General features: G+C 41.3%; 1 protein-coding gene across 1 annotated transcript in view; it reads left to right on the top strand.

Annotated features, from left to right (window-relative positions):
• The window catches only part of LOC109934931 (meiosis inhibitor protein 1), a 55,282-nt gene that overhangs the window by 27,090 nt on the left and 12,237 nt on the right, over positions 1 to 15,955 (top strand). The window contains exons 6-8 of the mRNA XM_048617336.1: positions 5,616 to 5,694; positions 7,421 to 7,599; positions 8,269 to 8,350. Coding sequence (XP_048473293.1) covers positions 5,616 to 5,694; positions 7,421 to 7,599; positions 8,269 to 8,350 — 340 coding nt within the window. The remainder of the gene's footprint in view (positions 1 to 5,615; positions 5,695 to 7,420; positions 7,600 to 8,268; positions 8,351 to 15,955) is intronic.

Raw genomic sequence — 15,955 nt, 5'->3', positions numbered from 1 at the left:
AAGAGTTCTGATGCATTATCATGTCTGCCACACTGCTCCTATCACTATCAGTATAACATGAATGAAGCCACTCTAATATGACAGAAGGTGTCCTCCCCACTGTAGGAATGGTGAGCTAACAAATGACAGTACTTATGGACCCAGCATTGATGCAGAATCTGATCACTTATGGTTTGCAAAGCATCCAATGTCTGAGTGCTGTAGTGGAAACTCAGATGGAGGTCATGTGATCTGTGCATTAAAACTGTATGCAGGCTGTCACAACTGTCCAGCAATTTGTGTTTATTCAGATTACTGAGTGCTACCTTGTGATTCACAAACCTGCTATACCTCATAAGGTGTACATATTAATACTCCCACCTCTACAACTCCACCAGTGTCCTCACTGGTGGTCTAAAGGTAGGACTTGAGACCCACACTACCTGAAGGGCATCTCGGCAAGCCATCTGCATTCACTTCCAGTGTGAGACAACAGATTACTGGCCAAACTGTAGCACAATGTCAGAGCACCAGGACAGCCAAAGACACCCACTAGGCAGGCAAAGAGAATGCGTAACAATGAATAGTTTACTGTTACTTGTAAAAATAGGGGTGTTTTCAGATTTTTGGCTAAAGCTGTTAATGAAAATATTTGATAGATAGCTTTTACTGTTAAGGTGTTGGCCAAGGTGAATGCTGTAATGAAGTGTTAGACGGATGTTATAATGATGAATGGTGAATCCATAGTGGTAAAAAGAGGTGGTCCTGTGGGAACTGGAGTCTGAACAGGTGTTCTTGGATAGTCCATCTGAATCAAATGTATCCAGGATTCCATCTCTTCCTAAGGTGACTTCCAGGATTCCTGGTAAAAATGTGAAGAATGTAGCAGACTGTCATGAACTTGGGCAAATAGTCTGGTTGGTACTGGAGGGCACTCTTTCAGTGGTCCAGGTGTCAGAATACCTGTGGTCTGCTCCATGGCGACCACCCCATGGCCATCGTTATAGTCCCTGGTCAGGTTGGAGATGTCAGTCACGCACTGCATCTGCAAGAGCTAACCATTGTCCCTGAGCAGCCACCTTCTGGTTCACCGGACTGTTGTGAAGTCAGAGGGAATGATATTCTGCCTCAGGATGCCTCAAAATGAAGGCATTATGGCTGCTGTCAGGATGGCCATATAGTAACTGTACATGAATGGAATGGTAGCCCTTGCAATTCCTGTACCTCTCAGTGTTGATATGGGGATCTCACAGTGCCAGGTGTGATCTGTTGATTGTGCCCTCCACCATTCAGAGTCCAATTCTCCTGGCATAGCCATGTTCCCTCATCCTGCTTCTCTTGTTGAGGAGAAAACCCATGATAGTTAGGATCTTCCATCCAGGACCCTCCATGCAGAACCTTTACTTCCTCCTCTTTGCAGAATTTCTCTTTGCTACAGCCTTTGCTTCATATTATTCATTCAGGGCACATGGGCTTCCCTGGCCTGGGCCAGGATTTATTGTTTATCCTTTATTGTTCTTAAGAACATACTAGTAAGCTGCCATCTTGAACCATTGCAGTCCATTTGGTGCAGGTACACCCACTATATTGTTAAGGAAAGAGTTCCAGACCCAGTGACAGTGAAATAACAGAAATATATTTCCAAGTTAAGTTAGTGAGTGACTTGGAAGGGGACATCATGGTGCTCCTGTGTATCTGCTGTCCTCATACCGCTAGATGGTAGTGGTTGTGGGTTTGGTAGATTCAGTCTAAAGAGCCTTATTGAATTTCTGCATTACTGTGCATCGGAGGTGGAGGGAAGTAATGCTTGTGAATATAGTGTTAATCAAGCACTGCTTTGTCCGGGATGGTGTCAGCTTCTTGAGTGTTGTTGGATCTGCACTCATCCAGGCAAGTGAGGAGAGTTCTGTCACCTTTGTTCCTTGTAGTTGGTAGAACGTTTTGGGGATTCAGGAAGTAGGTTACCCACTGAAGGATTCGTAGTTTCTGACCTGCTGTTATAGGCGCTGTATTTATACGGATAGTCCAGTTCAGTTTCTGGCCAATGGTAACCCTCCAGGATAGTGGGGGATTCAATGATTTAATATCATTGCCCAGGGGAGATGGTTATTGCCTGGCGCTTGTGTGGCATTAATGTTATCCTTTGTCAGCCCAAGCCTGTCCATGTGTTGCTGCATTTGGACTTGACTGCCTCAGTTGTTGGTCATATTGCATTTCCAGAGACATAAAAACATAGTCCCATACTTTGGTTTGCCAAATCGTCTGGCATCATTGCATTCATACAGCAAAAATGCACAACAAAACCTCAAAAGATAAGCAGCAGATTGTTAACTTTCCACAACAAAGTCAAAAAGCACTGCATCTGCATGTTCAATGCCTGGACTTTTAAATAATGCGTTGGGGGTGTTGGAGAAGAATGTCCCCTCGAACCATTGAACGAACATACGTAATCAGCTCTGATGAATTAGCACAGATGTTCAATGGGCATGTATGCATTGAGATTATGTAAGATGTGTCAAGTTGATGTCATATTCTGATCTCCCCTCACACTACCATACATGACATGGCTGCACTCGTGTCCTAATCAGCAAAGTGCCACATGGGACATGTGGGAAGTGGTGGGCAGCATGGCCTGCACCGCTTCATAGCTTTGGAGCTCCCATGGTGCCCATACCAGTAGTCATGTAGACTTCACAATAACTACCCATCTGTATTTAAAGAGAGCAGTAGGTGGATGGCATCAGGGCAAAATGATGCAGGAGGAGAAAACCTGCTTTAATCTGAACCTTACAAAATAAGCTTGTTGTCTGCTAGAACACAGTGAAATAAAAACAGGAAGTGTTGGAGAATCTCAACAGGTGTGGTCCATCTAGAATCATAGAGTCAGACAGTATGGAAACGGAACCTTCGGCCCACACATCTATATCAATCAACAAATACCAAACTGCGATACTCCCATTTACCTGCACTGGATCTATAGCCAGCTATGCCCTGGCATTTTAAGTGTTCATCCAGATGCTTCTTCAATGTTGCAGGAGTACCTGCCTTCATCACCCTCTCAGGCAGCGTGTTCCAATCTTCTACCAGTCTCTGGTGGAACAAATTTTTACTGAGATCTCCTCTAAACCACTTAATTCTCACCTTAAACTTGTGCTTTCTGGTCTTAGGCACATCTTTCATGGGGAAAAGATTGTCATGATCTACCCTATGTATGCCTCTCATAATTTTGTATGCCTCAGTGAAATACCCTCTCAGCCTCTTCTGTTCCAAGGAAAACAAACCCAGCTTATCCAGCCACATCTGTGGAGAGAGAAACATAATTAATGTTTTAAGACCAGTTTGACTCTTCTTCAGAACACACAGAAATTAGAGATTTAGTTATTTAATGTTTCTGTCTGGTTGAAGTGGCTATATTTGCTCAAAATTCAGAATTCTTAACACCCAATTTTCTGCAGTTGCTCAGCTTCTAAGCTGCTAAAATGTTGGACCAAAAATCTATGCATATTTCTACTTTCATGTGGAAGAGCCTCACCAATCATACTGTATAGTCATCTTGAGCTATTTCATCAATGATCTTTTCCACCACCATAGAATCAGAAGTGAGGATATTTCTTCGTGATTGCACAATCTCCAGCACCACGCACAACTCCTCAGGTACTATATGCATATCCATGTGCATATACAGCTAGGTCTGGACAGTGTTCAGGTTTGGGTTGAAGAGTGGCGATTAACTTTAATACCACACCAATGCGAGCTAATGACCATCTCTAATAAGAGAGAATCTAACTGGCTTCACTTAACATTCAGTATCATTACCATTGGCAAGGATCCTTCTATAAACGTCCTTAGGGGTTACGTTTGGCCAGAAACTTAATTGGACTCATCATATGTATACTCTGGTTACAAAAACAGACCAGAAGCTGGGAACTCTGGACTCCTGTCCTCCTAAAGCCTGTCCACCATCTGCAACACACATCTCAGGAGCAGGATGGAATACTCTCTATTGCCCCGATGAATGTAGTTCCAACATTCAAGAAGCCTGATACCATCCCAGAAGAAAGCAGTGTGGTTGATTGGGACCCTTTTCACCAATTTGAATGGTCAATCCCGAAAACACTGACTCACAGTGGAAGCAGTCTGTACCATGTACAAAGTGCACTACAACAACTCACCAAACCTCCTTCGACATAGCCTTCCAAAGCAGCAACCTCTATGACCTAGAAAGATGAGGGCAGCTGAAACATGGAAACACCACCTGCAAGTGCCCTCCAAGCCAAACACCATCCGGAGTGTTGCTCCTTCAATGGCACTGTGTCATGAGATGGACTGCAGCAGTTTTAAGTCAACAGCTCACTACAGTCTTCTTGAGGGAGATAAGTGATGGGCAACAAATGCAGCAGCAACATCCATATCCCATGAAAAACTTTTTAAAAAGTCACAATCTAGTGCTTGGTAATGTTGGAAGGTGTATTCAGGATTCAGTTCAAAATGTTGACAGTCAGCTTACTGATCCTTTTTTTGCCAGGGTTTGAGCTATAGGGACAGGCTGAATAGACTGGGGCTATTTTCCCGGGAACATCGGAGGCTGAGGGGTGACCTTATAAAGGTTTATAAAATCATGAGGAGCGTGGACCAACACCGTCGTATTATTTCCCAAAAGGGAAAATTGTGTGTGAGAATACCAAACAGCCAAACTTCTCTGAAATGGCGATGGAACCCACACCAATTTGTTATACTCACTCTAGCTCTGAGGTGTCTGATCTCCCTCCCTCTCTCTTGATCTATCCCACCCAGTGATTCCCCCACCCCTGTTATACCAGTACACCACCAACCCGGACCTCTAATTCTTTATATAGTATGCAAAATATGTAGACTTGTGTTTCTGTTCTCACGCCCAGCCTAGCATCCTTACGTCAGCATTGGAGGGATTCTAATTAATAGTAATAAAGTCTGAAGCCCCCTATCCAGTTGTTCTCTGCACCTTCTGAAAATTGCCCTCCCACATTTCTGCGTCATTAAAACGTTGTGCTGTTTAAGGAATTGAGAAGGTTATCTCAGTAATACTTATCATTCCTTAACCTCCTGCTGTCCAGCCCACAGCACCTGAACATGCATCGAGGAATTCTTGCTCACTGTTTTTATGCTTGTCTTCAAATATTGGGTGTCTACAATTTTCTTCTTTAATAAGACAAAACTATAACAGGATTGTCTACTAGAAAATATATACCTAAGATTTTGTACCTAGGTACCTTTGTACCTGAGATGACTCCAGGAATGGTGACTTTGTACACTTCACTGTCCTCTTGTATCCCTGTACTTGAGTACACGTGAGAATAAAACTTAATTCTAATTCTAATATGTAAAATAAAGCCTTACTTCAGTTGAATGATAAAGTCATGGATGTGTGCATCTAATATTCACTACAGTAATATTATGCCCTGTAATTTCAAGCAAGTCAGAAGTTTGAAAGTAAGTCCAGGAACACACAAGAGACACTAGTATAAAGCCTAAAGCATTTTGAGAAACTTACCTTGATTATTGATTTGGTCTTGTTAACATTTTTCCAAAGAAATAATTTAGACGTTTTTTGTAATCAATGAAAATTGTAATTATTCTGTTGTGCATAAATTATGCAGGTTCACAGAACGATCAGTTTGAAATTGAATAAGGTCTTTCACTGCATCAGCTTCAAAAAGGACAGCTTATTGCTACAAGGTGGGCCCTTCCTCTTTGTTTTCCTTAACTGATTTATAATTGCCAACTTTGATGGAACACGATCCTGCGTGTTTCATCACATAATCTGTTGCTTACAAGATGTTCACTTCAGAGCTGTCCTAATCGTTGTCCAACATGTCAGCAATTTCATGGCTCACTGGAGTGTTATTAAAATCTTTGTTAACTGATTTGAATGATTCTTGACTGTCAGCGAAGCAGCAGTTTTACCTCTTGCAATGTTTTTCTAAATAATTGACAAAAGATTTTAATTGAAACTGCCGGAGAGAAATTGCATCTATATTCATGGAACGATATTCCTTATATCCTCATATCGACTTCCACTTCTAGTTCTTCCCATTGCCTCTGAGCATCTGTCTGAAGGATCTGTTCTCACCAGCAACATCATTCCAAAGCACGCCCTCACCATCCTCCCAGCCCAATGGATATAGGACATCCCTCCCTTTTTTTAAACTCTTCCACCAAGACCTCCATTCAATGTGTGAAAACATTTGGTAGATGTTCTCTTGTATGTTCAGCTGTTACTTGAAGTATCAGAGCACAGATTCAGTTTTAAAATGATTGCTGCTACTACTTATAGCTATCAAACACCTTCCCTTTAACAGGTGCACTGAATAGCACTAGCCACCATGTAGAAGCTTGACATCATCCAGGCTTCTGCAGCCTGCAGTACACATCCACAAACATTCCCTCTATCACTGACACTCAGCAGTAGCTCTATGTACCATCTCCAGAAATTCAACAAAGCTACTTAGGCAGTGTCTTCCAAACACACAATGACTATCATCTAGAAGCACAAGGGCAGCAGATACATAGAAACAAAACCATCTGCAAGTTCCCCTCATTCTGACTTGGAAAAATGTTGCAGTTCCTTTAGCATCACTGGGTCAAAATCCTGGAACAATCTCACCACCATCTCAAGGTGAACTGGGAATGGGCAATAAAACCTAGCTCAGCCAGCGATGCCCTCATCCCATGAATGAGTATACATATTTTCAAAAAACTCTTACTTTATTAAAAGCATTGACTGCAAAAGCAAAGAAGTTCTGCTAATCCTTTGTCCAGTTAGGCCTCAGCTGAAGTATTATTACCAATTCTGGGTGTTACAATACATAAAGGATGTCAAAGCTCTGGAGAGAACGCAGAGGAGATTTTGCTCAGAAAGGACTAGGATACTTCAGATATATGGAAGGAACTAGAGGAACTGGGATTATTCTCTGTGGAGCAGAGGTACTTAAGAGAAGATTTGGTAGAGTTGCTTGAAATTTTGAAGGACTTTTGCTAGCAGGAAAAACTTCCCTGTGGCTGAAAAATGTTAAGCAGAGAATATAGATTTTAAGGGAATTGGGAAAATAACTGGAAATGGCATGAGTGAAAAAGATACACATAAACTTATATAGATCTGGACTGCGTTGCTTGAATCTATGTTAGAGGCATTTTCAATTACGACATTAAGAAAGGAATCTCATATATTTGAAAAAAAATTGCCAGGCAATGAGGAAAATGTGGAAGAGTGGGACTAATCGGAAAGATCTTTCAAAGAGACCTTTCAGATCTAATGGACCAAATGTACTTTATGCTGTACCATTCTATGACTCAGATACAGGCACTGCCAATTTGATACAAAGATCATAGACTTTTTTTCTGAGATTGAAAATGATTATAATTTACTAAAAATATTTTCTGTCCTTTCTGCTTTATTCCCCAGTATGTATTCTTCAGTTTTTGCAGACTGTCCTGAGAGACAAGTTCACAACTCCACTTCTTGCCATTACCAACCCTAACATTAGGAACCATCCACTACAGGATCAAGATGTCTTGCTGTATCCACTCTCTTATAAACAAGTCTTATTACTCTTCATCCATCTGCAAAACCTTCTGGTTCAGGTAAAAATATTGCCACATAAAATTAAATGAAATGCTGAGATCTTCTTTATTAGTTATTTTGTCTGCAGTAATCAGTGTAAACGTAATTAGGTGTGGACAAAGAATGCCTCTTGTTTGCCTGACCTCGTACAATAATCGGCAGACTTTTTCTGAAAATGTGCACGTGTTTTCGTCCACAAACTGGTTCATCAGTGGACTACATAGTGCGCCTGCTAATTTCTGTCAAATAGAGGGTAGTTTTAAGGTTTAAATTTGTTTGATTGGATTTGGGGTAGAAGAATGCAGGAATATGTTTACTGGCCCCGGGAAAATAGAACAGTCTGCTTTCTAGTCACTTTGATAGGGCTCTCCTTCCCTCCACTGAATGCTCACTTCTAGCTTGGCTTAGTCTTGCAGCTTTGTAGCTCATCCAAAATAAGTTGATGAAGCCTGAATTTCAGATAAGTTCAGACATCTTGAAACTGACTTCAGATAAAGGGGAGGGGGAGGGGAAAGAGGGGCTTTGTGGTGAAGCAGTTCTGTGAAATTAGGATAGGAAGATAAGAAAACAATCACTTAAAACATACCCTTATCTTGGAGATTAACAGTTGAAATTTAGTCATTATTTACACTAACAGATGTATGCATACATTTGACAGTTCTGTAAAATACTGTAACTTTTAATTGCAGGGAGATGACCTCCTTGTCTATGCTGCAACTGGTTGTCTGGAAGCATTGATGGAGTACTTGCACATTAAGGACCAAGCCACACGTAATGTTAAAACCTCGAACTGAATGCTGAAAATGTAAAATAAAAGCAGAAAGTATTGTAAGTACACATCAGGCGTGTGAACATCCAAACATCCTGCTTTTTAACAAAGGATTTGCATCTAAATTAACCTGTGTTTTACCTTTTAGATGTTGACACAAATAATGTGTATTTTCAAGACTTTCTGAAGTAAAAACTGGTTGTCTTCTGGTGGAAATCAGAGACAAAATGAACTAATTTTGTGCTCCACTCAAAGATGCCTGAAATCTGACAAATCCAATTGATGAAGAGTGACACCAACAGTGCAGGTTCAATTTTTATACCGGCTGAGGTCACCATGAAGGCCCCACTTCTCAACCTCATCCCTAGCCTGTGGAGTGGTGACTCGGGTTAAGTCACCACCTGTCATCTCTCTATAATGACAGAGCAGCCCTGTAATCCCCTGGGGCTATGGCAACTATTTTTTTTAAAATGTATTGTGGAGCAATTTCTTAGCGATTCTCAGTGGTCACCTAAAACTAAAATTAGAATTTTTGTACTAAAAACAGAAGATGCTGGAGAAACGCAGCAGATCTGGCAACATTTTTGGAGCGGGAAACAAAGTTAATGTTTCAAGTCTGAAATGACTCTTTTCCAGAACACTTGCTTCTGTTTTTAGACTCTTCTGCGCAACTGAGCTTTTCCTGTCATGGATTAGGCCTGGCAAGAATCTACCATCAATGCAGTAATTTTTTTACAGCTGGGTATAGAGCCAAGAGGCCACGTGTGCCTGAGTTTCACTGGCAACCTAGAATTAGGTCTCCCTCCTATTGTCCTTCCTTCAGGACTTAACCTAAGGGCTGCTATCAACATGTTTGAAATTAAGTTACTTTTGAATAATCTATTGTTTAAATAGTTGAGATTCATGATGCTTTTTTTGGATGCTTTGTGTTGAACTGAGATGGAAAAGTAAATTCTGTAGTTAGTATGAAATTTCCTGGTGAGGGATAATATTCAACTTCAGACATGTGCATTTTAGGTTATGGGCATTTATCTACTGTGTGCAACCTGAACAGACGTGGAAAAACTGGTGATCAATAGCTTAGTGAGAATGAAGCCAGTTTAGCAAGAGGTCTGCCTCATTGATAAGATGAGCTTGTAGAGAGGGAGGTTGAAGTGGGACAGAAATAGGAATGAATTATTGTTTTGAGCCTAGAGCCATGGGGAGTCTTCATGTCTAGTTTTGAATCCCAGATGGAAAAAAAACAGTAACATTCAGTAATGAATGTACTGTTCGTGGTGGAGCTCCATTTTGAGACAAGACAATTCAGACCAATATGTGTCATTGCAACTTTTATTGGTTTTACCTCTTGATGAGGAGAAGAAAAAGCATAATTTTGTTCTATTGCAAAAATATGCTTTATTCATTAAAAATTGTCTCTAAATACATAATTATTGATTGGTTCTCAATCCATTCTGTACAATCTTTGCATAGAGAAAAAAGAAATGACATTGAAATTTGACATCCCACAGAGCTAACAGACTGTTGTGAAAACAAAGGCATTTTTAAACTTATGCAGGAGAAATTCAATTTTTTGTTGCAAAAGTGTACTTTATTCGTAAAAAGTCTTTATGTACATATGCAGGTACTAAAGCAGTACTGTACAGTCTTTGCATATAAAGGAAAAACAAACATTGGAAATTGACATTTCCGGCAGTTGCAGAAACAAGAACATTTCCTACTCATGTATTTACATACATTTTGAAGCAAAGAGAGGGTCTGATAACTAAACTGACTACAACAGATTATTTTCATTGCAAAAATATACTTTATTCATTAAAATTTTTATATATATATATAGGTACTAAAGCGTTTCTGTACAGTGTTTGCACATCAAAAAAAGCAAACATTGGAAAATAACATTCCAAGCAGTTGTAGAAACCAAAGGCATTTCCTACTCATGCAAGAACTTTGGCAGAAAGACCTTTGACAGCAGCCTTTCCTAACTGCGCCTTAGTGGCAGCTGCCCCATGCTTTAGTGCATCCTTCAGCATGTTGTCCTGGACCTTGGCATGTCCTGGTCCACAACACTCCGTCAAGGTCAATTGTTTACATTGGAAGACCAACATGTTTTGGGCAGACCAAAGAGCATCTTCCACCGAGTTGATGATCCTCCAGGTGCAGTTGATATTTGTCTTAGTGTGCATCCTATGGAACATCCTGTAGAGCACAGCGCCCTGTGTCTCATAAGTGATCAAGACTAACCCCAACAAAAACCACTGCATCTCTCTCCAGACTTTCTTTGCAAAGGCACATTCCTGAAGGATATGTGTAACAGTCTCTTCACCAGCGCAGCTGCTTCGAGAGCAGTGTGCAGTGGCACACAGCGACCAGGTATACCTCAATGATCTGACAGCCAAGGCCCATCCCAGTGCTTGTTGTAATGTTCTGGCGATGAAATATTCTGTCAAATGACTTTTTGACAGTCTGCTTAAGAAACCGCACAACAGAGTCCATCTTCTCCTTTTCCTGCAGAGTCTCGAGGATGCTACGTGTTGACCATGTCCCGGGTGGTTTTCTTTGCAAACTTTTCCATGAAGGACAAGAGATACAGAATGGTCCAACTAGATGGAGCATTCCACAGCACTGTGGCCAGATCCATCCTTTGCAACACTGGGAACAGTACATAGTGAACGAACTGAGGGTCTACACACAGCTTGATGCAGCCGCACACAAGGTGACCATCAGGATGAGGCAGCGTTGGGTACATCTTTGTTCCCCCCTCCGCCCCCAATCCAGAGTTTTATACATAGTGTCCATGCAGACATGGTTCATCTTTGACCTCCAGATGAAGTGTTAGATGGCTCAGGTAATTGCAAAGGCACAGTTTCAGGGAATGGGCCTTACCTGCACCATGAACTGCAGCAGCAACAGTACCTCACACACCTGATGACAAGGTGTTTACCTGCTATGGGGAGAGAGTGATGCTTCCATAAGTGCAGTTTTTGACTAACATTGATGATACGTTTCTCCCAAGTTTTTGCTCACGCCCATCCCCTCAACCATCTTCCCAGTGCCTTCAAGTAATCAGTCTTGACGATGAAGAGGATAAAGGATCAGTCAGCCCAGATCCCAAATAATATGACCTTTCTCTTGCCTCCATTTACCTTGGCTACCAAGGCCACTTCAAACTGGTCACAGATATTCATGAGTCTGTGCACTGACAGTGTATCCAAACAGAAAACAGCAATGTCATACCTGTACAGGGAGGCTTTGACCTGCAGCCTCTGATGCCTGGAATAATCATCCCTCTCAAACTTGCATCCTTCCTAATGGACTTGGCAAAGGGTTCTTAACAACACATGAACAAGATTGTAGAGTGTAGGCAGCTTGACTTCAGATCTGATCAGGAAGCTTTCTGATTCCCAACCATTGATTGAGATTGCACTAACAATGTTGGTTAGAGCAGTTGATCAATTTCAGTTCCCTCCCCAAGACCAGTTTTGGAGAGCACATCCTCATGTAGGTGTGCGATATCCCATCAACAGCCTTCTCCTGGTTCAAGCTGATGAGGCAGATGTCCACCCGCTGTCCTGCATGTAGGCGATCGTATCCCTGAGGAGCATGAAGTTCTCAGAGATCTTCCAGTCTGGTACAGCACAGATTTGGTTAGGGTGAATCACCAGTCCCAGAGTGGATCTAATCCCATTTGACTTTCCCATTTGACTTTAGACAGAATACAACTTTTTAAGTTCAAAAATATAGTCTTCGTGAAAAATCTTTATAAGCATACATAGACACTAGAGCACTTCACTACTATACAGTCTTTACATATGTAGAACAAACCAACCCAAGGCATTTCTTACTTATACAAGACAATATTTAATTGCATTTGAGGCACTGGGAGAGTCTGATAACTGAAATGACCCCTATTTAACTTCAGTAGAAGGACTTTAGGCAGTGGTCTCTCCCCACTGCGTCTTGGCGGCAGCTGCCCCACGCTTTAGTGCATCCCTCAGGATGTTGTCCTGGACCTGGGAACACGCCAGTCTGCAACATTTGGTTGACACCAAATCCTTGCTCTGGAAGGCCAACAAGTTGTGGGCAAACCAAAGAGTATCTTCCACTAAGTTGATGGTCCTCCAGATGTAGTCGATGTTTGTCTCAGTGTAAGTCCTAGGGAACAGACTGTAGAGCACAGAGTCCTGCGTCATGGAGTGGGTTGGGACAAACCTTGACAAAAACCACTGCATTTTTCTCCAGAGTTCCTTTGCAAAGGTACATTCCAGAAGGAGATGTGTGACAATCTGTACCCCCTCACAGCAGCTTCAAGGGAAGCGTGCAGTGGTGCAGAGTCCGGGCGTACGTGAAGGATCTCACAAGTAGTGCATTCCTTACCACAAGCCATGCGATGTCTTGGTGCTTGATGGAAAGTCCTGATGATGAAGAAATAAGATGTAGATCAAGAATACTACCTGGATTTAGAATAATGGAAATTTAACATCACAGAAAACAGTTGATTGGTGAATAGGTTTGGTCAGTATTTAAATCTTTATAGTGAAAGTTGGGCACTTAGTTTGTGTTTAAGTCTCTGGAATTTTTTCCTCTTTTTCTGAGAAATATGTTGTTGAGTTTTCATAGTAAGTCTCTACTTATTCTAAGGATAACAAATAGTTTTTAGATTTATGAGATGGCATGTCAGAAGGACCAAGTGGAGTATACATCATGTTATGGTACATCCATGACTTCACACATCTGTTCCAGAAACATATCTGCAGCAAGTGTCACAAACTGCATAAGCTTGAGCTTCATGTTTCAGAACTTAAGCAAGAGCTGGAGGCAATGTTGTGAGTCCACAAGGCAGAGGTCTATGTGGATAACGCATAGAGGGATGTGGTCACTGAGCAGATTAGAAGCGTATAGGCAGTGAGACTACCAGGCAGTCTCAGAAAATTAGGCATGTAGTACAGGAATCCCCTGAGTCTATCGTACTTGCTAATCGATATTCCATTTTGGAAATTGAAGAGATGTTTCCTCTGGGGAGTGCAGCCAGATTCAAGCCCATGGTACTGTGGCAACTCAACTGTACAGATAAGAAGGAAGAAGAATGGAAGTGAAATAGTTACATGGGATTCCACAGTCAGGGCAATAAATGTGACTCCAGGATGGTGGTTACCAGTGGCTTTACTGGGTGATGGAGTGGTAAAAGACTCATTCAGCCAAGATCATATTGAGTGGTAGGGCAGGTTCTTTGACCTGAATGCCCTATTGCTGTTGCTAAGTTATTACCTGGGACCTTTCCTGGACTAAAATAATTTTTAAAAAGGGAAAGCACTGAGATGGCTGCAGTGATCACCTAACACAGAAGATGAAACATCAATCAAAAGATGAAAAGAACGATTTGAACTGAAGTTTACATGTTATCAAAATGAGTGAAGTGAATCACTCAGATCTGAGACTTTTGATTTGAGTTACACTGTTCTGGAAGTTTGACATTGTGGGATGAAAGACTTGCCAGGCACAGAATTACACAGACAAATAGTATTTCAAATTAACAGCTTTTGGGCAGAGCAGAGAGGAAGATGATGGATTTGTAACAGCAGAACTGTAAGATGCCACCTTTCTCTGTTTCCTCTCAGTCTCACAGAAAACTACACTGATGAAAAGCAAATTGGAATAACATCATTCATCAAGATATCTACAAATTTTGCTGCTCTGGAGGATAAAAATCATCGATTAAAAAACTGTGGTCTCAGATGAATCTAGTATTTAAGGACTCTAAGGAAGTTTTAAATGGCATATTTTTGATCTTTTTATACTGGATGCCCTCCCCTTTTTAAAATGCATATTGTGTTTGATGTCACGTTTTATTATTTTTCTCTGGGTTAGTAAGCAATAACCTTTCTCTTTCTTTGACTCAAGAATTGGCTCCTTCATTTTTTTGAACCAAACATCTACAATTTAATTGAAGCATGATATCACTTCAGGCTAAAAAGAATTACAAGTTTTTGTTGGAGCCAGCAGGAAGGGTTGTAAAGAGAACAAAAGCAAAGTACTTTTGACTTGATAGAGGTGTACAAAATGATCAGAGGTATAGACAGAGTAGATAGCCAGAGACTTTTTCCTAGGGTGGAGGTAGCTATTACGCGGGGGCATAGTTTTAAAGTGAGTGGAGGTAGATATAGGGGAGATATCAGAGGTAGGTTGTTTACTCAGAGAGTGGTAGGGGCGTGGAATGCATTGCCGGAGACAGTAGTGGAGTCAGCCTCATTAGGGGCATTTAAGCGGCTATTAGATAGGCATATGGATGATAGTATAAGGTAGGGGTTGAGGTTAGATAGACCTTAGGTTTAGGGTAAAAGTTCGGCACATGAACTGAGATGAATTGCTCTATGTTCTACTGTAGATTCAGGAGATCTAAAACATAAAGGAAGTGCAGGAGAAACTTGGTAGGTCTAGCAGCATCTGTGGAGAGAGAGAAACAAAGTTAACCTTTCAAGTCTAATACGGCTCTTTTACAAAATAGTATCTAATTATAGCCAAAGAACCACTTGCAACAGTTTATTTTCCTACTCTGTAACTCTAAGAGTCTATTCTTGTCCCTCTCCTATTAATCATCTTTCTAAAATTTATTCTTAATAGAATGTGGGTGAATCTGGCAAGGCCGGAATTTTCTGCCAATCCCTAACTGCCTTAGAATTGAGCTGGCCTTGGGGAAGTGATGGCATTGTAGTCCAGCGTCCAGATTTGAACCCATCTCTCCAAAGCATTAGCCTTGGCTGTTGGATTACTCATCCATTGACATGATTAGTATACCTACATTTCCATTTTTCTTCTTGATGACAAAAGCACTAAGCTAGTTCTCACATACACTGACATCTTTCCACCACCTCTCCTGACTCTCCCACTTTATCTGAACTATCGGGCTACTGATTTGAGCAGTAATTTCCTATAGTTAAATATTGGAAAAAACTGAGGCCTTGTTTTAAAAACTCCAAATTCCGTTCCCAGCTACTGACTCCATCCTTCTACCTGGCAACAGTGTGAAATTAAGCCAGTCTGTTCACAAAGTTGGTGTCACATTTGACCTGAAGATGAGATTCCAATCTCAATCACACCAAGATTAAAGCCTCCTATTTCCACCTCCATAACATCACCCGACTTCACCTTGTCTCAACTCGTCTGTCTGTGATATGAGATTTGAACACAGACAGCCCAAAGATCATGAAGCAGGGATACTTTATTCCACTAGCATCATTAAAAACATGAAGGGAAATTAAGTGTACCAAGAAAGTATTTATGTGGAATGAAGCCTCTGGTTTGTATAGCATTGAGGATTTTTTGTCTGTTTCTTTATTCCCTGAGCCTTCCTTCACGTAAAAGGCACCCTTTTTCCCAGAATCAGTCCGTTCAACTGTTCTAGCTGTTCTCCCTCACCATTGCCATTTGCTGCTGGAGGTCATGGCACAACAGCTTGAGCTCCTCTGTCAAGCGTTCCCCCTCACCATCACCACTTTGTTGCTAGAGGTTCTGTTACACACTTTCCTGTTTGAAACTAACCATCCCAGCAACTACAAATAGCACAGAATAACTGTTTATTAAGCAGATATAACAAAGTTTGGAGCTGG

This window comes from Rhincodon typus, chromosome 37, assembly GCF_021869965.1.
Source record: "Rhincodon typus isolate 14 chromosome 37, sRhiTyp1.1, whole genome shotgun sequence".
Lineage (NCBI taxonomy): Eukaryota > Metazoa > Chordata > Chondrichthyes > Orectolobiformes > Rhincodontidae > Rhincodon > Rhincodon typus.
The sequence above is the reverse complement of the archived record's forward strand: the minus strand, read 5'-3'. Positions and strand labels throughout refer to the sequence as shown.